General features: G+C 36.2%; 1 protein-coding gene and 1 non-coding gene across 2 annotated transcripts in view; one reads left to right on the top strand and one right to left on the bottom strand.

Annotated features, from left to right (window-relative positions):
• The window catches only part of ZMAT1 (zinc finger matrin-type 1), an 86,215-nt gene that overhangs the window by 47,636 nt on the left and 11,250 nt on the right, over positions 1 to 27,329 (top strand). Inside the window, exons 3-6 of the mRNA XM_056125675.1 lie at positions 4,586 to 4,692; positions 11,621 to 11,722; positions 11,800 to 11,971; positions 13,985 to 14,053. Coding sequence (XP_055981650.1) covers positions 4,586 to 4,692; positions 11,621 to 11,722; positions 11,800 to 11,971; positions 13,985 to 14,053 — 450 coding nt within the window. The remainder of the gene's footprint in view (positions 1 to 4,585; positions 4,693 to 11,620; positions 11,723 to 11,799; positions 11,972 to 13,984; positions 14,054 to 27,329) is intronic.
• LOC130034334 (small nucleolar RNA U3) lies at positions 21,225 to 21,430 on the bottom strand. The gene has a single exon (XR_008794100.1). It is a non-coding gene; the product is annotated as a small nucleolar RNA U3 (small nucleolar RNA).

Genomic DNA, 27,329 nt, shown 5'->3' with positions numbered 1-27,329 from the left:
CCAAACCAAAAATTCCCAGTTTTATGTAACGTTCCACCAGGTCACACGCATGACAAGTTATTTTAATTTCATGAAATGTCAATTTTGTAACTTTCAGAATATGGAAAACGCCAGTTCCCTTTAAGGCTAAAAAAAAGCTATTGTGAAGGATACATTAAATAAGGTTAATTTTTAAAAAACTCTTTCTAAAATGACTAATAGAAGACTCCCAAATTTAGTCTCAATAAATATCAATAAAGCTAAATGGTTCTTACTGGCATTGAGGACCTGAATTAGTATGATGTTATAGGGAATGAAAAATAATGGATATAAAAGAAACCTATAAATTGACATTAATATGAAACTAATTTATTGGAAAGAGGAGTAGCCTAGTTTTTTAAAAAAAATTTTATTAGTGAAACACCATGAGGTACAGTTGTAGACTTACAGATTTTTGTGCTTGGATTTCAGTTATACAATGATCGAGTACCCATCCCTCCACCAGTGCCCATTCTCCACCACCACTAATCCCAGCATCCCTCCCACCCCCCCATTCCCCCATCCCCCCCTGCCTCTGTGGCAGGGCACTCCCTTTTGTTCTCTCTCTCCTTTTGGGTGCTGTGGTTTGCAAAAGAGGAATTAAGTGGCAATCATGTTCGGTCTATAGTCTACTTTCAGCATGCATATCCCTAGATTTTTATAAAGAAAAGGGACCAAGAACTTGTTTGTGGAAAGCAAAAAAAGGTCTTGGCAATGTAATTTAAAAAATAACGGACCCCAGTAACCTCATTTTCTTTGTGAAAATTATCTAGGGCAATAATAATAAATAGCTGGGTTAAAATACTCAGTCTTAGTAAACACAAACTTTGTATTTACCACCTTCATTGTCAGTGTCAAACTATGACGATAGAAATGGGAAAATCCTGAATTAAAGATTGATCTAGGAGAGAAATGAGCATTCACTTTTATGAATTCTTCAATTCTTAAATTAGTAGTTTAGCTTCATCATCTTAAAATGTTCCTATGTAATAAATTATGTAGCCATAAAAGTATATTTACTTATTTTTTATTAAAGATATTAAAGGGAAGTTCAAAATTTTACCAATATGCTCAGATTGCATATGTAATTAATGTTAAAGCAAAAGAAGTTCTGAAATACCTTTTAGTTAAACACTTTACAATGCAAGCTTTAGAATCAAGGTAAGATAAATCATATCTTGCTGTAAAATCTTAAAAGTAATTCCTAAGATATAATTATTTTACTATATAGGGGACAGTTTATTTAATTTTTATTCCTATAAACAGTTAATGTGTCCTGATTAAATATCATTTAAGAATTCTTAAGTTTACTCAGCATAAATTTTATGGTAATGCATTTAAACGGCATATCAAGTCATTTCTAACATACTCCTAATGATTTTTTCAAGTTTTCTTTCCTTTTTTATTGAGGTATTGTGATTTACAATACGGTTAAGGTTATGTGCATGCATACATTATTCCAAGACCTCACTCTCCACGAGAGTGCTCACTTCCCCACAACAGAGTCTTAAGAACCTCTCTCATTCATCTCCTTTTTCCTCATCCCCAGGTAAACTCGGTTCTTTAGACTAGTTGTCTGATTCTGATGCTTTTGAACATTTGTTATTCCTTTACTAAGTTTAGATGTCACATATGAACGACATCATTCTCTATGCCTCTCCTCTGACTGACTTCACCCAGCATGGTACCCTCTGTCTAGTTCCATAGTTATTCTTTTCTTAAATATGAAAAATAGTGAAGTAACCCTCTTAGTCATACTGAAAATTGAATTTAACTGAAAATGTACAACATAATTTTAAATACAAACACCTAAGGATTTTAAAATATAAAGTCCACACAGTTTTCATGAATTAAAATAGCAGAACTTCATAGTTTTTATAGCTGAGTAGAATTTCATCATAAATGTTACAACTTAATTTAATAATGTTTCAATTAATGATTAGATTATTTTAAACTCTTAGCTATTGTAAACAAATAATTATTTACATGTATTTACAAATACATGTAAATAATTCCCACAAATATAATTTTCATAATTTACATAAAGGTGAGTAACTCTTGCAGTGAACATGGGGATGCACATATCTATTTATTTTTATAATTTTTTAATTTTATAAAGTAGTTCACAATATTTCATTCCATTTACTATTTAAACACCAATCCCCCTACCACTACACCTTCCCACTACCATATTTCAGGTGTTTCCATCCCTGCCCCGAAGCAGAACCAGAATAATGTATTTTGTATTCCTTGGTATGAAAAACCGCTGAAAATGCTACAAAAAGTATCCTTAGACGAAAGAGGGTGAGGATTGTTGTATTCCACTCAGGGACCATTAAGCCCTTCTATAATAGGTTACTAACATGTTGTTAGAAGTTGAACCTTGTGTTCTTTTATATAGAGAGCATTGTCCTCCCATTGTTCATCAATTTGCTCAAGTGGGCACCAGTAACATCTCCATTGTGAGACTTGTTGTTACTGTTTTTGGCATATTGAATATGCCACAGATAGCTTCCCAGGGTCTGCCATGTGTGCGGGAGACTCTTGATAGCTTGCTGGGCTCTCTGAGAGGGATGGAGGAATCAAACCCGGGTTGGCTACGTGCAAGGCAAATGCCCTACCTGCTGTGCTATCGCTCAAAAAAAATATTTCCCTATAAGATTGGTTACCTTCTACTTTGAACCCCATCAAATGTGGTGCTGTACACTTGGAATATGGGTAGTGTGTGTGATATGAAGTGTTGCACAGCCGCAAATGTGGCGGCGTGGTCCAATAATAGATTCACTCGTGGGTGAGGCTCTGCCCAAGCATGTGGAGAGAGGTTGTGAGCATGGCAGTTGTTGAGTTCTGAAGGTTTTTGGCTGCGGGCGCTGGGTCCTTTGGGGCGGAAAGGGCTCTCAACCGCCCCTCTCTGGGGCACCCCAAGTGAAAAAGCCTGGCGTGGGGTCTGGTGGCATTGTTATGGCGAGCATAATGTTATGCTCCCTTCTGGGAGAGAAGGACATGTGATCTGGATGGTGGCTGATAACAAGACTTTCTGGTGCTAGCCAGAGGTGGCTTATGGGCGTGAGTACTGAGTCGCCTGAGACAGAGGGATGCAGGCAAAGGATCTCTGTTCCTGGTCCCATTGAACCCAGAGTTCTAAGTCACAAAGACCCGCATACCTGGGTTTTCCGGTGGTTCCCTCATGGGTGAGGCTCAGCCTGAGTGTGTGAAAGTGACCATGAGTGTGGCAGCAGTTGAGTTCTGGAGGTTTTCCACTTCCGGGTCTGGGTTCCTTGGGGTGGGGAGGGCTCTCACCTGTCCCCCTCTGAGTCTCCCTGGCATATCTCTTTTTAAATTAGTGTACTTGTATTCTTTGGGTAAACACCCAAAATGAGAAATCAGATTGTATAGAAACTATTTTAATTTTTGAAAAATATTTTTATTTAAGAACAATGATTTACTTGGGGGTTGGAGCGATAGCACAGCAGGTAGGGCGTTTGCCTTGCACACGGCCAACCCGGGTTTGATTCCCAGCATCCCCTATGGTCCCTCTTTATCACCAGGAGTAATTTTTGAGTGCAGAGCCAGGAGTAAACCCTGAGCATCACCAGGTGTGACCCAAAAAGAAAAAAAAAACAATGATTTACAAACTTAATGACAGTTGAGTTCTAGGCATCTAATATTTCAACACAAATCCCACCACCAGTGTCAACTTCCCTCCTCTAATGTTGAGTCTGTGGATTGGATATACCATTCTCCCACATTACCTGTATATCTTGATTTTTTTGAGGATCTCCATACTATTTTCATAAGACTGCACCAATTTACTTTCTAACCAGCAATATTCATTTTTCCTTCAAATCTTTTGCAGCACTTGTTCTTCAGTGTCCTTTGGATAATAACAGTCTTCACAGATATGAACTGACACCTTACCATTTTGATTTGCTTTCCCTAAATAATAAGAGATGATGGACATCTTTTTATGTGTCTCTAGGTCATGCATATGTCTTTTGGGGAGAAATATAGCTTTAGATCCTCTGCCTATTTGTTTGTTTGGGGGTCATACCCAACAATATCTGGGTCTTACTCCCGGCTCTGTGCCCAAGGATCACTACTGGTGGGGCTTGAGCGACCATATAGGGTGCCAGGGGTCAACTTCAGGTCTGCTGCCTGCATTGCAAGTGGCCTGTATGTTGTACTATCTCCCCAGGCCCACCTCTGCTCATTTTAATCAGGTTGCTTGTTGAATTGTATCAGTTTTCTGAGCCCTGAGATTTTTAATACTGCCTTTCATAACTGATATCCCAAAATATTTCATGAAGCTCATTAAATTACTGGTCTCCCCATAGCTTTTTCTTTGGAATGTTGTAGCATAGACTTACACTAAATATTAACCCTTGCCATATCAGACATTAGATGCATAATTAATGTGTCCATATTAAATGGGATAATCATTAAGCAAAATATTTTACTGGAATGTTACATATATTCAGATTTAAGGTAGTATGTGAAATTACATAGTTGAATATGAAAATGATAATTCTGTATATTTATTATTATATATAGTCTGTTTTATTCATAGATATTTCTTGGAATGAACGAAAAAATGCTGAACTTTTTACAAATAGATTTTGTAATGTTTGTGGAGTAAGACTGCGGTTTGAATCACAAAGGATTTCACATTATGAGGTAGGTTAAAATAATGGGGATTTTTAAAAAGTTACTTTTTAAATGTAGCAGGTAAAAGTCATGTTATCTTTTTCCTTAGAATTATATGAAACATGTTGTATTATTTCTCTTTGATAAGAAGACTTACTCAGAGAGCGGCAGTATTTACTAGCTTACATTTGGATTTAAACTCGGTATTTTTATTCAAAGCTTGTTTTCTTTCTTTCTTTTTTCTTCCTTCTTTCTTTTTCTCTCTCTCTTCTTTCCTTCTTGCTCTGTCTCTCTTTTTCTTTTTGTTCTGTCTGTTTTCAGTCTTTTTGTCCACACCTTGTTGTGCTCATGAGCTACTCCCAATGCAGTGTTTGGGGTCTCTATCAGTGCTAAGAACCTACTCTTCAGCACATAAAGCATATGCTCCATCTCTTAGAACTATCTTGTTTCCTTTGACTCACACCATTCTACTGCACTTTCCATCGGTCACGGCACTTTATCTTTCATGTTCTTGTAGATATAATGGAGACTTTGCTGGAATAGGATATTATTATCATGAAACAAGGAATATCACAGAACTTTATATTCTTCCTTTACAATAAATGCAAAGTATACAACTGTCCTCCCGTTCATCGATTTGCTTGAGCGGGCCCAGTAACGTCTCCATCGGAGACTTTGTTGTTACTGTGTTTGGCATATCGAATACTTCATGGGTAGCTTTCCAGGCTCTGCCATGTGGGCAGAGGAATCGAACTCGGGTTGGCCATGTTGGCTGCATGCAAGGCAAATGCCCTACCGCTGTGCTATACAACAGAATTAGCAAATCCTACATATATCTTAGCCATATGTTTTTTTAATTTATTTTTTATTTTTTTATTAGTGAAACACCATGAGGTACAGTTATAGGCTTACAAATTTTGTGCTTGGGTTTCAGTTATACAATGATCAAGTGCCCATCCCTCCACCAGTGCCCATCATCCATCACCACGGGTCCCAGCATCCCCCCCATCCCCCCCCCCCCGTCCCATCCTGCCTCTGTGGCAGGGTATTCCCCCTTGTTCTCTCTCTCTTCTTTTGGGTACTGTGTTTTGCAAGAGAGGCTTTGAGTGGCAATCATGTTTGGTCTATAGACTACTTTTAGCATGCTTCTCCCACCCTGGGAGGGTCCTCACAACACCCTTCATTTGGTGCTCTCTTCTCTATCTGAGCTTCTTTTCACCTAGAACGTGTGGCTGGCCTTCCGTTCATGGAGCAAAATTCCTGGTACTAATCTCAGCCATTCCTGGGTGTTAATCTCCCTTTTTGTTGCTTTATGTTCCCCAGATGAATGCAATCTTTCTGTGTCTATCCCGCTCTTTCTGACTCATTTCGCTTAACATGATACTTTCCATGTAGTACCACTTGTATGTAAATTTCATAACTTCATCTTTTCTAACAGCTACATAGTGCTCCATTGTGTAAATGTACCAAAGTTTCTTTAACCAGTCATCCAAATTCGAATGGCAAAAAGGCACATGAGAAAATGCTCTACATCACTAATCATCAGAGAGATGCAGATCAAAACCACAATGAGATATCATTTCACACCACAGAGACTGGCCCACATCCACAAGAACAAAAGCAACTGGTGCTGGCGCGGATGTGGCGAGAAAGGGACCCTCCTTCACTGCTGGTGGGAATGCCGGCTGGTCCAACCCTTTTGGAAAACAGTATGGACGACTCTCAAAAAATTAGAATTTGATCTGCCATTTGACCCAGCCTTAGCACTCCTGGGAATATATCCCAGAGAGGCAAAAAGGTATAGTCGAAGTGACATCTGCAATTGTTTGTTCATTGCAGCACTCTTTACAATAGCCAGAATCTGGAAAAAACCTGAGTGCCCAAGAACAGATGACTGGTTAAAGCCATATGTTTTTAAACACCAAATCATAGAATACTAACTTAGGGAATATTTGATATTATTCCATTAGTTTATTGATTAGAAAATTGCATTCCAGAGCAGCGATTCTCCACAGCTAGTCATTGACATGACTAAGCCAAATATTGTACAGTGGTTTTTTTCCTGTTGTTTGGCATTCTCTTCCATTTCTACATCATATGATGAACCATTGAATTTCTTTCATATCTTGTATGTAAAGTTATAAAAATTCTATGTGGAATTGATTTATTTGCATTTTTAATTGATTGACATTCTGTGGTTTACAAAACAATTAACGTAAATAAGTATGTCACCTCTACTTTTCTAAACACCTATTCTCATTTTCCCTTTGCAATCCTATGGCAGTCCTTATGAATGAGATTTAATTACTATAAGTCATTGTGTTGGCTATGGATTAAAGAGACCTAGGTCCAATTCTACTCCACCATTGTTATGTAATCTGAGAAAAGACACTTTATGTCTCTGAGCACATTTTTAAAAAATTTTTTCCCTTTATTTTATTATTTTTTTTACAGTTGTAGATTTACAATTTTTTGTGCTTGGGTTTCAATTATACAATGATCAGATACCCATCCCTCCACCAGTGCCCATTTTCCACCACCATGGATAATTTCCCTCCCACCCCCATCCCCCCATCCCTCCTGTCTCTGTGGCAGCGCAATCCCCTGTGTTCTCTCTCTCCTTTTGGGTGTTGTGGTCTGCAAAAGAGGCATTGAGTGGCAAACATGTTCAGTCCATAGTCTACTTTCAACATGCATCTCCCCTCCTGGGAGGATCCTCCAAACATCCTTTATGTGGTGCTCCCTTCTCTATCTGAACTGCCCTTTCCTCTAGGATACCCGGCTGGCCTCTAAGTTATGGAGTAATCCTCCTGGTGCTGATCTCAGCTATTCTTGGGTATTAATCTCATACTTTGTTACTTTATATCCCCCAGATGAATGCAATATTTCTATGTCTATCCCTCTCTTTCTGACTCATTTCGCTTAGCATGATACTTTCCATATTGTACCACTTGTATGTAAATTTCATGACTTTATCTTTTCTAACAGCTACATAGTACTCCATTGTGTAGATGTACCAAAGTTTCTTTAACCAGTCATCTGTTCGTGGGCATTCAGGTTTCTTCCAGTTTCTGGCTATTGTAAAGAGTGTCTGAGCACATTTCTTGAACTTACCAAATGCTAGTCATAGAGACTATATTATGAGAAAAGTAAAAGTAAAATCAAATGGACTGGAGCAATAGCACAGCGGTAGGGCGTTTGCCATGCAAGCCTCTGGCCCTGCCGAGCCAGGTTCAATTCCTCTGCCCCTCTCGGAGAGCCTGGCAAGCTACCGAGAGTATTTTGCCCACATGGCAAAGCCTGGCAAGCTACCCGCGATGTATTCGTAAACAATAAACAAACACAGTAACAACAAGTCTCACAATGGAGAGGTTACTGGGCCCGCTCCAGCAAATCGATGAACAATGGGAGGACAGCGCTACAGGATCAAATGTCTGAGAGTGCTGAGTACATATTTAAACTTCACAACCTTAAATTTAGTGTTAGTAATGGCAGAGAATCAAAGGGTTCTGTAATAATTGCAACTGGAATTATGAATTAAATTTTAACAATAGCTTCTAATGGGATTATTAAGTACTATTCAATGTAGAAAATATGCAAAAATAAGTAAAATAAAAGTCAATTCTAATTTTGTCACTTGTTTACAATCATAAATAATGTTGCTTGTATGATTCCAGTATATTTTCTGTATACACACATTACAAAATAGTGTATTCTATTTTGTTTTTTATATTGGACCAGATTCTAGACAGCTTATCTTATCATTTTAACTTTTTTCTTTTTATATTTTACTGCCTATAAAAATTGTACTATGTAATGTAGCATATATAAAGTTTTTAATATACCTGTAATTTTGATGTTAAAGCTTGTTAAATTATCAGATCAAAATCATATATTAGAGATGTTTCTGTAAGAATAGTCCAATTAAAATAATTTTTTCACTTTTAGTATGCAGCTTCATCAGTGTTCTCAGACAATTTCAGTATAGTAATAATTTTAGATTGAAATTATTAAAATAATTTGTTGTAATAACGTTACTGTTGTAAAAATACAATAGTACTGAAAACAATTTAATTTGCTTATACTTATTGATATTTATCTTTGTACTTATAGTAACATGTTTAAGAAGCCATTCTTTGGAGCTGATGAGATAGTACAGTGGGTAAGGTGCTTGACATGAATGCAGCTGACTCGGGTTGGATCTCTGGCACCATTTATGGTCTCCTGACAACTTCCAGGAGTGATTCCTGAGCACAGGAATTTGCCCTGAACCCTGCTGAAAATTGGCAAAAGAAAAAAATCACTTCCCCTTGGGGCTGGAGAGATAGCACAGCGGGTAGGGCATTTGCCTTGCACACGGCCAACCCGCATTCATTCCCAGCACCCCATATGGTCCCGTGAGCACCGCCAAGAGTAACTCCTGAGTGCAGAGCCAGGAGAAGCCCCTGTGCATCGCCAGGCGTGACCCAAAAAGCAAAAAAAAAAATCACTTCCGTGAATTTTTGTCATATAATTTCCCTTTAATTTCTTCTAACACTTTAAAATGTTTTTACTTATTGCATTAAAGTGTTTAATTAAATTGATATTGATTTTCACATATGGAGGGAGGCAACAAAATTTAATTTATCAATATATGTCTTAACCCTACTTTTCAATTATTTTGTTGTGACACAAATACGTACATAGGACATATATACATACTTGTTTGTTTTGAGACTCATGTTTTATGATACATTTCTCTTCTCTATCCTCTCAATAATAATTTTGTCTTTTACATAGCATTACAATAAATTATGATATCAACTAGAGAAAATTTATATGAAAAAATTCATAAAATTAAAAGACAAAACAGATTTAGTGATTTTTATATCATATAAGCACTGGAGCGATAGCACAAAGATAGGGTGTTTGCCTTGCATGCGGCCAACCATGCCGACCCAGGTTCGATTCCTCCACCCCTCTAGAAGAGCCCAGCAAGCTACCAGTAGTATCTCGCCCACATGGTAAAGCCTGGCAAGCTCCCCGTGACATATTCGATATGCCAAACACAGTAACAACAAGTCTCACGATGGAGACATTACTGGTGCCCGCTCAAGCAAATTGGTGAACAACGGGAGGACATTTCTACAGTGCTACTATATCATATAACTAATAAAAGTATCTATAATACATAAATATTAGAGCAATTATCATTAGAAAATAGAAAGTGACATGAACAGGCTATTAAAGAGATCATTGACTTCTGATCATACAGGAAATGCAAATTAAGTGATCATGAGCTGTATTATCAAAACCATCATACTGGGAAAAATTAAAATCTTATAGCAGTAACAGTTTGGGAGAACATATAAGACAGAATCATTCATAACACTGCATTTGGAGTTGTAAAGTTATCCAATATCTTTGAAGAGAAGTTTTAGAATAATTTTTGGGGGAGCATACTGGGGATTGAACACAGGTTTCATGTATACAGAAACACACTTTACCACTGAACTACATGCCCCACCTTATAATTATTAAAGTTGAAATCCCTCATAAATTAGTAGTTAAAATGCTACTTTCAAGTACCTCCTTTAAGGAAACTCTTGGACATCATGCCTATTAAATTATATGCTTACCTATAATGAGTATAGAAATGCTTATAATTCCAGAAATGAAGATAAACAACTTCCTCCTGTAGGGATCTTTATGACTAGTATATGAATTGGCTTATTGAATGTATTATTGATTAACTTGAACTATATTCAAAATAAATACATTTAAGTAATATAGCAGATAACAAAAGTCAAGTTGAAAAATAATTTACATAGTATTGTTCCATTTTCATAAATGATTAAGATAACAATAGTATTGTTAGTGAATACATATGTAATGAAAATAAAAGCATTAGAAGAATGATATAGAGGAACTTAAGAAAGTGGCTGACTACATAAATTAACTAAAAAGGGAAATATTAAGAGCATTAAAGGAATAGTATTATATTTTAAAATGTTTAACTTCTTTGGAAAAAATCACATGAAATACAGTAAAATGTAGATATCTGTTAAAATTGGATGATGGGCATGGGTTTTAGCTTTATTATTTCCTGTTCTTTTCTATTTGATGTATTTAACCATTAAAATTTTGTTATAAGGGTGACTCAGTAATACATTCAGAAATGTTAATTTTCCCTCTCCTATACCAACAATTTAATCATTTCTTTTTTTAATTTATTTTTTTCTCGCCACACCAGGGGTTACTCCTGGCTCTTCACTCAGTGATTACTCCTGGTGGTCTTAGGGTATCATAAGAGATTTTAGGGATCAACTCCAGGTCTATTGGATATAAGGCAAGCACCCTATGCACTGTACCGTGTCAAGTCATTTTATGTATTTCCTTTTACATTTGTTCAGAGGTTTTACAATATGTTTAACCCAGAAAGATTAATTTCATCACATAATATAATTTTCAAGGTCTCCAACACTTGCCTTATATAATAACTCCTCAAGATCTCACATTGTTCTTTATGATAATTGGAACTCTGCCTTTGCATCATAGTTCAGAAGCAGTAGGGTAATTGGATGGCAATAGGACTCATCCCTTAGCCTCACAGAAATTCTACTCAACCCTTAACACAGTACCTCATTAGATAGAATCTTGTCAGATCATCACATCTTGCTGAAAGTAGCCTAGAAAATTTATTCTTATCTGGGAACAAAGAGTAATTGATTTTATATTGGGCAGCAACTATAAATCTTTCAAAAATAATAAGAGAAAAATTTTCAGTTTTTAAATTATAAAATTATTTTTAATTATAAAATTATATTTTAAATAATATTCAGATATTTGTTACCATATGGCACTTTCACATTCTTGGTATGTGCCAATTATATTAAAACTCAAAACTGCTGATGTCAAACTTGAGGAGTGTAATCTGTCTGTTACTGAACAAAGTTACACTGTATCTTTTTTTTTTCAGAGTAAAATCCATGCTCAGAACATCAGGTTTTATTTTCAAAAGTATGGAGAACAAAAAGAACTGCCTGGTAAGAAAATGAAGAAGTTCATTTGGAATTTTCAGGTGAGTAGCCTATGTTATCATGGTAATTCTAACCCTCGAGTCATCAACTTTTTCTAACAAGATTGTGTCTATTTTAGGCACGTAGGAATGAAGGCTTAGAGGGAAACAAATTTTGTGATCTCTGCAACATGAGTTTTAGCTCCCCAGTTGTTGCTCAGTCTCATTATATGGGAAAATTCCATGGTAAAAATGTAAAGCAATCAATGCAACAGCAGCATCAGGTAACTCCACAATATCAACAATGCAAAGGTATGATTTTTTCACCTCTTTGGCTTCAATAGAACATTTATAATTTTTGAAACTCTGACATTTTTCATTAGGGTGTTTGTCATGGCAATAATTTGACTTCTCTTCTGCTCAGATAGTCTCTTTCTGTATCCTTGTCATTTAATGTGAAGATTATAGTTGCTAGTTGAATTTTAAGAGATTTTATGACCACTCCCTTTCAGTTTATTTGATCAAAATGAAAGTAATTGATTTGCTATGTTACTATAAAGAAATAATAAGTGGACTGAGCTCTCTAATTCTAATTAAATCATAGAACATAAAATATTAGCTCCTTCCTTCGTCTTCACAGCATACCTCAGTTTTGTTTTTTGTACTTTGCAAAACATTATCTCATATGTGTCTTCAGACCCGTGTTTTCAGCACTATATTGTTAGGGTGCAGATTTCCTGACTATAATTGTGAACAAAATGTAAATTATATAATCTCTTTACGCTCTGACAGTTTAAATCTTTTTTTTCTTTTTGGGTCATACCCGGTGATGCACAGGGGTTACTCATGGCTCGTGCACTCAGGAATCACTCCTGGCCTTGCTTGGGGGACCATATGGTATGCTGGGAATCGAAACTCGGTCAGCAGAGTGCAAGGCAAACTTCCTACCCACTGTGCTATGGCTCCAGTTGAGACAGTTTCTTTTTTCTCAGGAACATGAAAAAAACACCACTATTATTATCAACCAGTAGTTCCTGAGTAATTTTTATGCTTAATTTCAAAGATACAGAAAATTTCATAATACTATCCTTTTCCTTGGCCTTGGGCTAGAGCTATAGCAGAGCAGCTGGGACATTTGCCTTTCATGCGGCCCATATGGCCGACTGGAGTTTGATTCCTCCGCCCCTCTTGGAGACCCTGGAAAACTACCAAGAGTATCTCGCCCGCTTGGCAGAGCCTGGCAAGCTACCTGTGATGTATTCAATATGCGAAACACAGTAACAAGTCTCACAATATTATTGGGCCCGCTCAAGCAAATTGATGAACAACGGGAAGACAGTGAAAGTGATCCTTTTCATCTTTCCTGATATATTGAGTAACCAGTACATATGAAATGACACCCAAAGATGTCACTCTTAGACTGAGATGGAAGAAAACACCCTGGAGAAATCTAGTAGTTTTTGAAAAAATATGATATAGAGAAAAACACAATTAATTCCGTTGAATAAGTGACTTACTGCCTTCTCACTACATTCAACACTAAGAATAAGGCATAAGTTATGGAAAATTAACCAACATTATTTTCAAATCATGGTATAGGTCTCATCCAAAATTAAAATCTAGTAATTAATTAATTGAATAAATTAATAGATTGATAAAGTAAATAATAAATTGATAAATTGATTTCTTAATAAATTAAACCAGAAATATTTTAAAATTTATTCATTTTTATAATTTTTTTGTTTTTCTGTACATCTTTCTGAAGGACAGAATTAATATTATTTGCAAGAGAAAGAATCTTTTAAAGCATTACCTTTAATTCTCCAAGTTCTCAATTTGGCCACAGAAAGGAGAGTAAATCAGTATCTCTGAAATAGTTGGAATTGTGGAAATGTAAATTTTATAATTACATAAATTTTACTTTGTAATCACAAATCTATACTGAATAGCTGCCTTACATTGCTACTTTTAAAACTACATCAAATTAGAAGTCTGTTCCATCTTTTTTACCTTCACTGATTTCAAGAACCATCCTAAGACAGTTCTCATGTTTCTATTGCTTCTTCAAATAAATATAATTAGGCAATACCTGATGTTCATTGTTCTATCCTGTCTCTTTGTCAGAGAAACTTTGTGATAGACTTTTATATGTGTTTCCTTCTTACAAAAATTATTTTTAACCAGAGTGAATTTATCCAGCAGCCCTATATTAAAAAGTTAAAAGATAATTGGGTTTTAAAGAATTCAGTCTTCTTTTACTACTGATAATGGATGCACTTCTAAAAGCTGATCCATACTGATCATTTCTCATAATGACTATTTTAGCAGGTATACCTATTACTACTTCTGCAGAGTCAAGTTTTCCGAAGTCCTCTGCTGTCAAGCCTCCTGAAAGTGGGACTAAAGACAAGACTATGCTTCCCTCTTCCAGAAGTGATTTGGATTTGAATAATCCAAACAAGTATTGCAAGCTGTGTCCTGCTTCATTTAATAGTCCATTAATGGCCCATCAACATTATAGTGGGAAAAAACACAAGAGGAATGAAGATAGGAAGACATTTATAGATAAGACAAAAGAGAAAACTCATCTAGAAAAAGCAGACGCAAATGGTAAACAGTTTATATATCCCAAAACTCTTTCATGGACAGTTTGTGTTGCATAAGGCATGCTGGTTTATATATATATATATATATATATACACACACACATATATATATATAATTTTACTCTTTTGTTTTGGGCTTTTGGGCCATACCTAGTGGTGCTCAGAGTGAACTCCGGCTCTGCCTTCAGGGCTCACTTGTGGTGGTCTTAGAAGACTAGATGGGGAGCATGGAATTTAACCCAGGGTGCTGCATGCAAGGCAGGTATCCTACCTGCTGTACTATCAGTCTGGCTATACTACTTTATTCTTATTGATGAGAAGATTAATACTAGTTATAGATAGATCACAGAAGATTAAATAAATAAGGACTTTAGGTACCATCTAATTCTGGCTGTGTTTCCCTAGAAAATGAAACCCAGAAAGGTTTATTAGATGACCCTTATTATATAATATATAATATAATATTTAATATTATATTGTATTATATTAACATGGATACATATTATAGCATAAGTATCTAAGGAAGTATTTAAAATTAGTATAAATGTGGTTGCACTACTGTATCACTAAGTATGGCTTAATGTCATTTGGTGCTAGGCTTGTCATTCTGAGGAATGCAGTTAAGGATATACCTTTTTCCTTGAAGGAGCTATTGAACAAAACTTGTTTTTTTTTTTAAATACATCACTGAAGGAGGTTGAGTACGTGGATTTTTGTGTATATAGTTTTGGTAACTAGAGGAGAGGAACATCAATCATAGTTCAGAAAAACAATCAATGAGAAAGTATATTATTTAGATAAAAGTGGAAAGGAGAACAAATTAACATAGGAACTAAGTGGCAAACATTGAGGCACTCAAAAGATTCTGATGCTGACTTGAGTTATCTATTCACACTTCTAACCACATTTTCCCATTTCCCTCTCCACACAACACAGATACTTACTCAATATTAGTGTACTTTATTCCCTTTTCATATTCTCCCTTCCACCCACTTTTTCTCCATTAACTGATATTTTTCTGTTCTTTCCTTATTAGGCATTTCTGTTATATGTAAAAATGTTTATTTGTCCCTATTTGAAATCCTATCCTTAGTCTTACACAACTCCTCTTGCCCTGGTTCTTCTCTGGTATTCCTATTCTTTTAAAAATTTTTATTTGTGTTCTGTTTAAAAGTTCTTACCTAAGTATAGTTGTCCACATGATTTCATTCCTGCCCTTACTCTACAAACATGAACTAATCTGTTCTCCCTGATTTTATCTCTCAGCTGTATGCTTATGATATTTCTGTCAACTTTTAAGCCATATATTGTAATGTCCCTCTGCTTTTGGTTAATTCCTACTTAATATCTATTGTGCTATTATTCCTCCTGAAATAAAGTTTACTTACTTCAAGGCTTATCTTCTGTGCTTCATTTTACCAGTACATCTATTTATCTCTCCACATTTCTTTATCGATATTAAATTATAAGGTCTTTTAGTGAAGTCAATTCATCTAACACATCTGTATTTCCAGTGTTTAAAATAGAAACTGGCAAGGAAATGGTCTACCTCAATACAAATTAGTCTAATATGTGAATTATTATGATATTAATTATTATGATATTAATATTTTTGAGTTCTTATTGTGTTCATTGCATAGTTTGATTCATCATATGTACATTAGATAAAAGGATCTGAATAAGCTATGAGAAATGCATGCCCTATGGTCACTTCTGAAGGAATGATCATTTCAAAATTTTGAAGTTTCAAGGTTACTATAATGAGAAACTTGATTTGACGGATTTTTCATCTGGCTGGGAGATTGCTGATCATAAACATAACCCAGTTAATGAATTCAAACTGAAGTTTAAATAACAGATTTTCAATCCAGCTTTACTATTCTATTTTTAAAATAGTAAATATTTGAGGATTTGAAAAATAATCAGAAAATTTTAATTAACTAATAAGAATTTCAATGAATTCAGTCACAACAGAAGTCAATGTTACAAGGAAATGCTAAAATAAAAATAATTCAACATATGCCACTTTAACAGTTTCAATTCTCACCCCTTTCTCCTTTCTGTCTCCACATCATTTGCCATATGATATCATTTCATTGTTTCTACCATATCAACCTCTTTGTCTTTATTTGCCATTCTCACTGCTTTTTTTCTTGCCCATCATCAAACCCTGCTCTAATTAGTATAGAAGTGTCTACCATAATGATATGGAACTGAGATATGTATTCCTTATTTTTTAATTTGGTTTATAATGCTAATTTCTAACCCCATTATTTAATTTAGACACTTAATCTTTAACTCAGTGTATCTAAAACTTAATATTTTCTAACCCCAAGTAAATTTTCCAGTATTTATTTGTCAGTAGTAACCTATACTTAAATCTTTAAAGACATCTTTGATCACTAAATTTCCTTTTATTCTATCAGTAACTCTTTTTAAGTAAAGAAAATACTTTGTATTGAAAGAAATTAAGGAAATGTGAAGGGAGAGAAAGAGAGAGATACGTGATCAAATGAAAATACTGGCTTTTCCAGAGTGGTAAGAGCCTTTATCAGCAGCTCATACCAAATTTTCTTAGAACTGTTTCTTTATGTACACTGCATGTATTTCCATTGCTATATCTCATACATGAATGCTGTAACAGTGTTTACCAAAGCTTTACATATACTTCATTTTTATTTTCTCATCCTAGTAATATTTCAGTCCTGGATAAATTACCCAGTGTACTGTTTATATTTTTACACTAAGGATACTGAGTATGCTATGTAAAATTATATAGCTTTCTATATTCTGAAGTCTTGATATTCAGTCTCTATGGAATTTTAATCTTATTATTAATGCTTTCCTTCACTTCATCATTAGCAGTAATTAAAAAAATGCAGTACATGACTGAAACATAAGGACGAAAGTTTGTAGTCTGTAACTATACCTCATGGTGATTCATTACAAAAAATTTTAAAATACAATACTTTAAAAGACTTCATCCAATGTTCTAAACTCCCTCTCCTCATACATTCTTTAACCTTGAGCGCACTTTAAACTGCCCTTTTTCTTTCCCTTTCATCCAAGTATTATTTTAGTGAAGTTAAAGTTTCATTAAGAGAAATTTAGAGATATGAAAGGGGAGAAAAACAGAGAGAGATGTGTTCAAGAAAGAACAATGGCTTCTACAGAGGGAAAGAAGACAAAGTATATTTTTATTGTACATTTGTTGCATCTGTGCTCTTACTGTTTTCACTATTATTTATTTAGTCCTGAATGCACTGTCATTTTTGGACACACATTTTCCTAGTCCTTTCCATGCGACCATGTCCACTCCATTCAAAACGCTTATTTAATATCACTTTCTCCTTTTCACTCATAACTCTGCCCTTTCCTTTATGACCTTTTCATGAGTTCCCCTACTATCTTAGTTTAAAAACTGACTCTTCTCAAGGTTATGTAAATATGTTACTATTGTTATGTCCACTATTATGTTATCCTCAGGAGATCTTTCACCCCCCACCCCCACTTTTTGGGTCACACCCGGCGATGCACTGTGGGTACTCCTGGCTCTGCACTCAGGAATTACTCCTGGCAGTACTTGGGGGGACCATATGGGATGTTGGGAATCGAACCCAGGTTGGCCGCATGCAAGGCAAACACCCTATCCATTGTGCTATCGTTCCAGCCCCTTGGGAGATCTCTTTCACTGAATGATTTACCCTCATCCTCTGACTTCTTCAAAACCACTGTGATGTTATCTCTTCTGCTTTTTGAGCTGCACCAGGCGATGCTCAGAGCTTACTCTTGACTCTACTCATAAGGTTCACTCCTGGTGGGTCACTTATGTATGGGGAGCTAGGGATTGAATAGTGTCAACTGCGTGTAAGGCAAATGCCCTACCTACTGTATTATGACTCTATGCCCTGTATCTTCTGCTTTCTAAATTTCTATATCCAACACCCTATTAAACAATTTTACTTGGACATATCAGATATTTTTCCGACTCTGAGATATATGTAAGCTCAGGTTCATTGTTGTTTAATTTTCTACTTCCTAAAACAATACTTTATTTGGAAATTTTGATTAGTTAACAGGATCACCACCTACTTAATTGCTAGACTATCATCCTGATTATTACCAGAATCTCTTCTATCCGAAGGATTATCTAGAGGCCTTCTTCTCCTTTGTTTCCTACATTCAGTCAAGTTTTGCCAGAATTTTAAAAAATGATTATAATCAGGATATTGTGTTTATGATGTGTTGACAACTATGTTTTCAGGGTAAACATCCCCTCACCAGTGTAAATGTTACATCACCACCGTCAAAGGATCCCCACCCTCATCCATGCCCCTGTGTCACATCTTGTCCACCTACCTCCTCTCTAACCTGCGGTTCACGGTTTGTTTTCCAGTACCAAGAGTTTGTTATCAATTGATATATATAGTCTCTTAATTTGTTTTCCTAAATACCACAGATAATCATCTGTTACTTGTCTTTCTTCATCTGCCTAATTTTGCTCAGCATGATGCCCTCCAGTTCTGTCCAAGTTGCAGCAAAATGTGTAATTTCATCTTTTCTTATAGCTGCATAGTGTTCCATTGCATATATACACCATAGTTTCTTTATCCACTCATCTCTTGTTGGACATTTGGGTTGTTTCCTTATCCTGGCTATTGTACTAAACATTACAATGACCTAGATATGCTTATCTTTTTGAATTTGTGTTTTTGCATTTTGAAAATAGATGCCAATAAATGGAAGTCTGGGTTAATATGGAAGCTCTATTCATAGTTTTCTTTCTTTTGAGACATCTGTTTTCCTTAGATGCTGAATCAGAAAATCTTCCTACTAACAGTGAATGAGAGTTCCTTTTATTAAACCCCATCCTAGACAACACTGGTTGTTTCCAGTATTTTTATGTATGTCACTCTGACTGGTGTAACACGATACCTTACTACTACTTTGATTTGTATTATACTAATAAGTGACTAGGAGCACTTTTTCATATGCTTGTTGGCTATCTATATAACCTCTTTGTGAAAGTGTGTGTTAATTTCCTATTCCCATTTCTTGATGGGGTCATTGATTTCTTTGTTGCTTAGCTTTGTGAATGCTTTATATATGGGACATATTTATCTGATGTATTATGTGCAAATTAATTTTCCCACTCAGTATGGTGTCTTTTCATTTTAATCCAAAGCATCTTTATGTTTTATCTCCAGCTTCTTTTGCCATGCAGACACTTTTAAATTTGATGTAGTCCCTTTTATTTTTTTTTTCACTTTTGTTGTCATGTTTTTTTCAAGTGGGATCAAATCTTTGAAGATGGCTTTGAGATCCAGATTCTGGATAATTCTCCCTATATTCTCTCAATTTTTCTAAATGGACTTTGGTTTATCTAGAGGTCTTTAATCCATTTTAATTAACTTTTATGAATGATGTAAGATTGGTATTGTTTCATTTTTATTACATGCAGTTATCCAAATTTCCTATTACTATTTGTTGAAAAGGCTTTCTTTGTTACAGTTCATTTGTCCAGAGCCTTTATTATGACTGTCTATAGATCTGAATGTTTATTTTTGAATTTTAAATTTAAATCCATTGGTTTTGCAGTCTGTCCTTCAGATTATGAGACTGAAACGCTAGTTACTACACATAGAAGGCAATTTGATTGTCCTTAACTCCAGTATCATGGTGTTTTGATTACTGTATTTGTAGAGTATAATTTAGATTCAAGACATGCTGGCCTGAAGAAGTGGTACAGTGAGTAAGACACCTGCTTTGCATGTGACGACCTGTGTTTGATCCCTGAACCCCTGAGTTCTGTCGGGAGTGAATGCAGAACCAAAAGTAAGCCCTGAACACAGTCAAGTGTGGGCTAAAAAACAAAACAAGTAAATAATCCACAAAAATTCCAGAAAAATTATAACTACAACTTCTTTTTCTTTAGAATGGCTTTGGCTATAAGAGGAGTTTTTGGTTCCATACAAATTTTATCAGTGATTTTTCTAAGTCCTTGAAGAATTTCATCAGGATTTTGATGGGAATTGAACTGAATCTGCATAATACTCTGAATAGCATGGTAATTTTGATAATGTTAATTCTTCTAATCCATTATCATGGAATATTTTTTCATTTCTTGATATCCTATTTATTTCATAAGTGACATAATTCTCAGGGCACAGGTGATTAACATATTTGTTAAAACACCGGTTTTTGTTACTAAATTTAAATTAAATATTTGATCTTTTGGAAACTGTTTTTTAATAGGGTAGTCTTTTCATATCCCTTTTGCTTTGGTTAATTATTTGCATATAGTAATGCAATTGATTTGGTGTGTTGATGCTGTAGTTTGCTATGGGCTATAATGGTTTACTGTTCTGAGGAGTTTTCTATGGCATAGTTAGGCATCTTCATTTATGGCATCTTCTATATATTATCATATAATATGCAAATACCAATAGTTTTAGTTCTTATTTTACAATTTTAATTACTTTGATATATTTTTCTCTCTTAGTTGCTGTGTTGAGGTGTTCCATTACTATATTGAACAATAATGGGTGAAAATGTACATCTTTGCCTTGTGCCCAATTTCAGAGAGGAGGCTTTCAGTTTTACTCTGCAGAGAATGATACTGGTGGTAGTTTTGTATTTTTTTGTAAATGCTCATAAACATCTTGAGGAAGATTATTTCTATGCTTGTTTTGTTGAGAGTTTTATTAGAGGGTATTGAGTTTTATCCAAAAAAGCCTTCTCGTATGGGGGCTAGAGTGATAGTACAGCAGGTGGAATATTTGCCTTGCATTGCAGCATCTCATATGTTCCCAAGCACTGTCAGGGGTGATTCCTGAGTATAGAGCCAGGAGTAAGCCCTGAGGATTGCCAGGTGTGGCCCTCGAACAAACAAAAATTCTTCTTAACACTTCTTGTATCGATGGATATGTTTATGTGTTTTTTCTTTTTAAAATTTGATTTCTGTATGTTCTTCCTCAAGATACTTATTTTTCCAAGAGAAGAGAAGAACAATCATCAACAGTAATAGGCAGTTGAAAAAACAACACCTAGAACAGGCCTCATGCACAAGATAGGATGCTCTGGCTCCTTATTTCAGGGGCTCTGCACAATCACAGAAACTTCTATAGTAACTAACCATAGAAATGATCACTGAAACTATAGTCTTCATCACTTGATATTTTTAAGACTTTTTTTTGGTTTACAATACTACTAATAATGGTTCTCATGGACATAATTCCAACATCACACCAATCATCTGTGTATCTCCGCCAGTCCCAAATTCCCTCCTTTACATTTCCCCGAATTCAATTGTGTGAATCAGTTTTCCCATTAAGTTGCCTTTGGACTTCAGTTCCTGCCTAACTGTGTATCCCCACATAGGAGATAGATGATTCAGTCTGTCCCATGTCTTCTGACATCACTCAACATGATATCCTTTACTTTCATACATGTTGCTTCAAACTGCATGACTTTGTTCTTTCTTAGAGCTGCATTGTATTCCATTGTGTATTTGAACAACTCAGTTTTGCAACATATACATTGTAAAATACAATTTATTCAGCTTAAAGTATCACTCTTATTCTGTTATTCTTATGCCTCTCCTACCTTATATGCTTAGAAATTTTCTGCAATTCCAAATTTGAAACTTCTTGTAAGCATTGATATGCTTTATTTACTCTAACTCCTCAACTTGCAATGATCCTCTCAATTCTTTTATTCAAGTTAGCTTATTTTTCATTCTTCCAAGTTTAGCTAGAATTTTACCTCTAACTAAACCCCCCTGGTTCTGACTACCTAATTGTAATAAATACTTCTTCTTTTTGAAGTACCATGCTTCACTAAGTCCACCTTTGTTAGTTTTTACCAAATCAGATTAAACTCTTCTGTATATATATCTATATATATCTGTATATATATGTATATATACCCTTGGATTTGTGGACCACTCGACTTGCCTGTTTAATTATATTATTGTGTGTGAGAGAGGCCACACCTGGCAGTTCTATGGCTACTCTTGAGTCTGTGCATAGAGTTCACTCCTGAAACTGCTCAAGGAAACATATGAGATGTCAAGGATTGAATAGCCTGTTTAATTCTTTTTGTAACACCAAGAGTCTAGCATAATTTTGGTGTCACATAGGTGCTCAGTGTTTACTGAACAGTTTATTTGAATTCAACATGCCATTTTCAATTAGAACAACCTGCTATTGTTCTAATTCCTTGAAATTTCTTATCTTCTTTTTGAAAAAGTAAATTGTTTAGTATTCTTCCACACCCATCACAACTTCCTTCACTGTTCTAGCTCTTGGTATTCCTCTTCTTTCAATTTCTCATAGAGTTTACTATTAATTGACTAATGAATTAATTATAACCCATTACAAGGGATTGTATTTTATTCTGGAACATTCTTTTCAATGTTCTTTATGGTGATTAGTACATTTCTGATTACAAATTTCTGATTAATATTTGTTAATTATTAATCATATGTACTATAGAGAGATAAACAGTTTCAGGGATGTTTTTCAATTTTATTGAATCACCATGAGATAGCTACAAGCTTTCAGGTTTGGGTTACAATCACACAATGATCAAACACCCATCCCTCTACCAGTGCACATTCCCCACCACCAATATCCCCAGTATACCCCCCTTTCCCATCCTCCCCCTGCCTCCATGTCAGACAATATTCCCCATACTCTCTCTCTACTTTTGGGCATGATAGTTTGCAACACAGATACTGAGAGCTTATCAAGTTTGGTCCTTTATCTACTTTCAGTACACATCTCCCATCCCGATTGATTCCTCAAGCCATCATTTTCTTAGTGATCCCTTCTCTCTTACAGCTGCCTTCTCCCCTTTTTCCAGTTTCAGGGATTTTTTGAAAGTAATTTACATAGTTGTACCTCAGAGATTCTTTTTTTTATTAGTGAATCACCATGAGGTACAGTTACAGGCTTACGAACTTTAGGTGCTTGTGTTTCAGTCATACAATGATCAAGTACCCATCCCTCCACCAGTGCCCATCCTCCCCCACCACAATGGTCCCAGCATCCCTCTTACCACCCCAATCCCTTCCCCTACACCCTGCCCCACCTCTGTGGCAGGGCATCCCCTTTTGGTCTCTCTCTCCTTTTGGGTGTTGTTGTTCGCAATGGAGGTATTGAGTGGCCATCATGTTTGGTCTGTAGTCTACTTTCGGCACACATCTTTCAACCTGAATGGGTCCTCCCAACATCCTTTACTTGTGTTCCCTTCTCTATCTGAGCTGCCTTTTCCCCCAACATATGAGGCCAGTTTCCAAGCCGTGGAGCAGACCTCCTGGTCCTTATCTCTACTCCTCTTGGGTGTTAGTCTCCCATTATGTTTCTTTATATTCCACAGATGAGTGCATTATGCCTGTCCCTCTCTTTCTGACTCATTTCACTTAACATGATACTTTCCATGTTGATCCACTTATATGAAAATTTCATGATTTCATCTTTTCTAACAGCTTCATAGTATTCCATAGTGTAGATGTACCAAAGTTTCTTTAACCATTCATCTGTTCTTGGGCACTTAGTTTTTTTTCCCCAGATTTTGGCTATTGTAAACAGTGCAGCAATTAACATACCAGTGCAGATGTCATTTCGACTATACTTATTTTGCCTCCCTGGGATATATTCCCAGAAGTGGTATTGCTGGGTCAAATGGGAGCTAAATTTCTAATTTTTTAGAATCGTCCATACTATTTTCCAAAAGGGCTGAACCAGTAAGCATTTCTACCAGCAGTGGAGGAGAGTCCCTTTCTCCCCACATCCGCCAACACCGGTTGCTTTTGTTCTTTTGGACGTGGGCCAGTCACTATGGTGTGAGATGATACCTCATTGTTATTTTCATCTGCGTTTCCCTGATGATTAGTGATGTAGAGCATTTTCTCATGTGCCTTTTACCCATTCGGATTTCTTTTTTGAGAAAGTTTCTGTTCATTTCACCACCCCATTTTTGATGGGGTCGGATGTTTTCTTCTTGTGGAGTTCAACCAGTACTTTGTATATCCTTGATATCAACCCTAATCGGATGGGTATTGGGTGAAAATCCATTCCCCTCAAAGATTTTTTATGATTGAAAAAGATTAAATGAAACAGTATTAATAGAAACACCATAGAATACATCCTCAACAAGATCTATGTGCTTGAAAAGTCTTTTCCTTTCATAATTTAAAACAGGTATGTAGCATGTTTTCTATTTTTCTTTTCTTATTTTTATTGGTTAAATACCATGAGATCCAGTTGTGGACATTACAAGTTTTTGTGCTTGGGTTTCAGTTATATAATGATCGAGTACCCATCCCTCCACCAGTGCCCATTCTCCATCCCTAATGATCCCAGTATCCCTCCCACATCCCCATATCCCCCATCCCATCCCGCCTCTGTGGCAGGACATTCCCTTTTGTTCTCTATCTCCTTTTGGTTGTAGAGGTTTGCAAAAGAGGCATTGAGTGGCAATCATGTTTGGTCTGTAGTATACTTTCAGCATGCATCTCCCATCCTGGGAGGATCCTCCCGACACAGTTTATTTGGTGTTCCCTTCTCTATCTGAGCTGCCTTTTCCCCTAGCATGTGCGGCTGACCTTCAAGCCATGGAGTGAACCTCCTGGTACTTATCTCGACTCTTCTTGGATGTTAGTCTCCTAGTTTGTTACTTTATTTTCCCCAGATGAATGTAATCTTTCTATGCCTGTCCCTCTCTTTCTGACTCACTTCGCTTAGCATGATACTTTCCATGTAGTACCACTTGCATGTAAATTTCATGACTTCATCTTTTCTAACAACTGAATAGTACTCCATTGTATAGGTGTACCAAAGTTTCTTTAACCGGTCATCTGTTCTTGGGCACTCGGGTTTTTTTTCCAGATTTTGGCTATTGTTAACAGTGCAGCAACGAACATAGAAGTGCAGATGTCATTTCAGCTATACTTTTTTGCCTCTCCAGAATATATTCCCAGGAGTGGTATTGCAGGATAAAATGGGAGCTCAATTTCTTCTAATTTTTTGATAATCGTCCATACTGTTTTCCAAAAGGGATGAACCAGTTGGCATTCCCACCAGCAGTGAAGGAGGGTCCCTTTCTCGCCACATCTGTGCCATCACTGGCTGTCTTTGTTCATTTGGATGTAGGCCAGACTCTGTGGTGTGAGATGATATCTCATTGTTGTTTCTATATGCATTACCCTGATGATTAGTGATGTAGAGCTTTTTCTCATGTGCCTTTTAGCCATTCAGATTTCTTCTTTGAGAAAGTTTCAGTTCATTTTACCATCCAATTTTTTGATGGGCTTGGATGTTTTCTTCTTGTGGAGTTCAACCAGTGCTTTGTATATCCTTAATATCAACCGCTTATCAGATGGGGTATTGGGTGAATATCTTTTCCCATTCTGTAGATTGTCTTTGTATTCTGGTCACTGTATCTTTTGGGGTGCAGAAGATTCTTTCTTTATTAATTTATTTTGGTTTTTGGATCACACCTGGCAATGCACAGGGGTTAATCCTGGCTCTGCATTCAGGAGTTACCCCTGGCGGTGCTCAGGGGACCATATGGGATGCTCGGAATCAAACCAGGGTCTGCCGCGTGCAAGGCAAGCTCCCTACCCGCTGTGCTATCGCTCTAGCCTGATGTGCAGAAGCTTCTTAATTTAAGATAGACCCATTTGTTTATCTCTGTTTCCACTTGGATGGTCAGTGCAGTGTCATCTTTGAAGATACCGTTAGCCTCAATATCGTGGAGGGTTTTTTCCGACCTTGTCTTTGATATACCTTATGGAATTTGGCCTGATGTTGAGATCTTTAATCTATTTTGATCTGACTTTTGTGCCTCGTGTTAGGTCGAGGTCTAAGCCCATTTTTTTTTGCATGTGGTTGTCCAGTTTTGCCAGCACCATTTGTTGAAGAGGCTCTCCTTGCTCCACTTCACATTTCTTGCTCCCTTGTCAAAGATTAGATGTTCATACATTTGGGGTTGTGTGTACCGATTCCACCCTGTTCCATTGGTATGTGGCCCTACCTTTGTTCCAGTACCATGCTGTTTGAATTATTACCGCTTTCTAGTACATTTTGAGGTTGGGGAGGGTAATGGCTCCCCACATCTTTTTCCCAAGAATTGCTCTAGTTATTCATGGGCGTTTGTTGTTCCATACGAATTTCAGGAGTGCTTGATCTCTTTTTTTGAAGAATTTCATGGGTATCCGTATAGGGATCGCATTGAATCTGTATAATGCTTTAGAGAGTATTGCCATTTTGACAATGTTAATTCTTTCTATCCACGAGCAGGGGATATGTTTCCTTCTCTTCATGTCCTCGTTTATATCATGGAGTAGCATTTTGTAGTTTTCATTGTAGAGGTCCTTTACCTATTTAGTTAGGCTGATTATGAGGTATTTGATTTTCTGGGGCACGATTGTGAACAAGATTGTTTTTTTCCTGTCAAATTCTTATCTCATTGTTTGCATATAGGAAGGCCATGGATTTTTGGGCATTAATTTTATAGCCTGCAACTTTACTGTACAAGTGTATTGTTTCTATGAGTTCCTTGGTAGAGAGGATTTAGGGTTCTCGAGATATAGTAACATATCATCTGCGAATAGTGAGAGCTTGAATTCTTCCTTTCCTATCTTGATGCCTTTAATGTCTTTTTCTTGCCTAATCCCTATCGCAAGTACTTCCAGTACTACCTTAAACAGAAGTGGTGATAGTGGGCATCCTTGTCTTTTCCCTGATCTAAAAGGGAAGGCCCTTTAGTTTTTCCCCATTGAGGATAATGCTTGCCATGGATTTGTCGTAGATGGCTTTGACTATATGGAGGAAAGTTCCTTCAAAACCCATTTTGGTGAGAGTTTTCATCAAAAACGGGTGCTGGATCTTGTCAAAAGCTTTCTCTGTGTCTATTGATATGATCATATGGTTTTTATTTTTACTTTTGTTGATATGATAGATTATGTTGATTGATTTCCAAGTGTTAAACCACCCTTGCTCCCCGGGATGAATCCCGCTTTGTCGTGGTGTATGATCTTTTTGATGAGTTGTTGGATT

This window comes from Sorex fumeus, unplaced genomic scaffold, assembly GCF_029834395.1.
Source record: "Sorex fumeus unplaced genomic scaffold, SorFum_2.1 ptg000058l, whole genome shotgun sequence".
Taxonomy (NCBI): Eukaryota; Metazoa; Chordata; class Mammalia; order Eulipotyphla; family Soricidae; genus Sorex; species Sorex fumeus.
The sequence above is the reverse complement of the archived record's forward strand: the minus strand, read 5'-3'. Positions and strand labels throughout refer to the sequence as shown.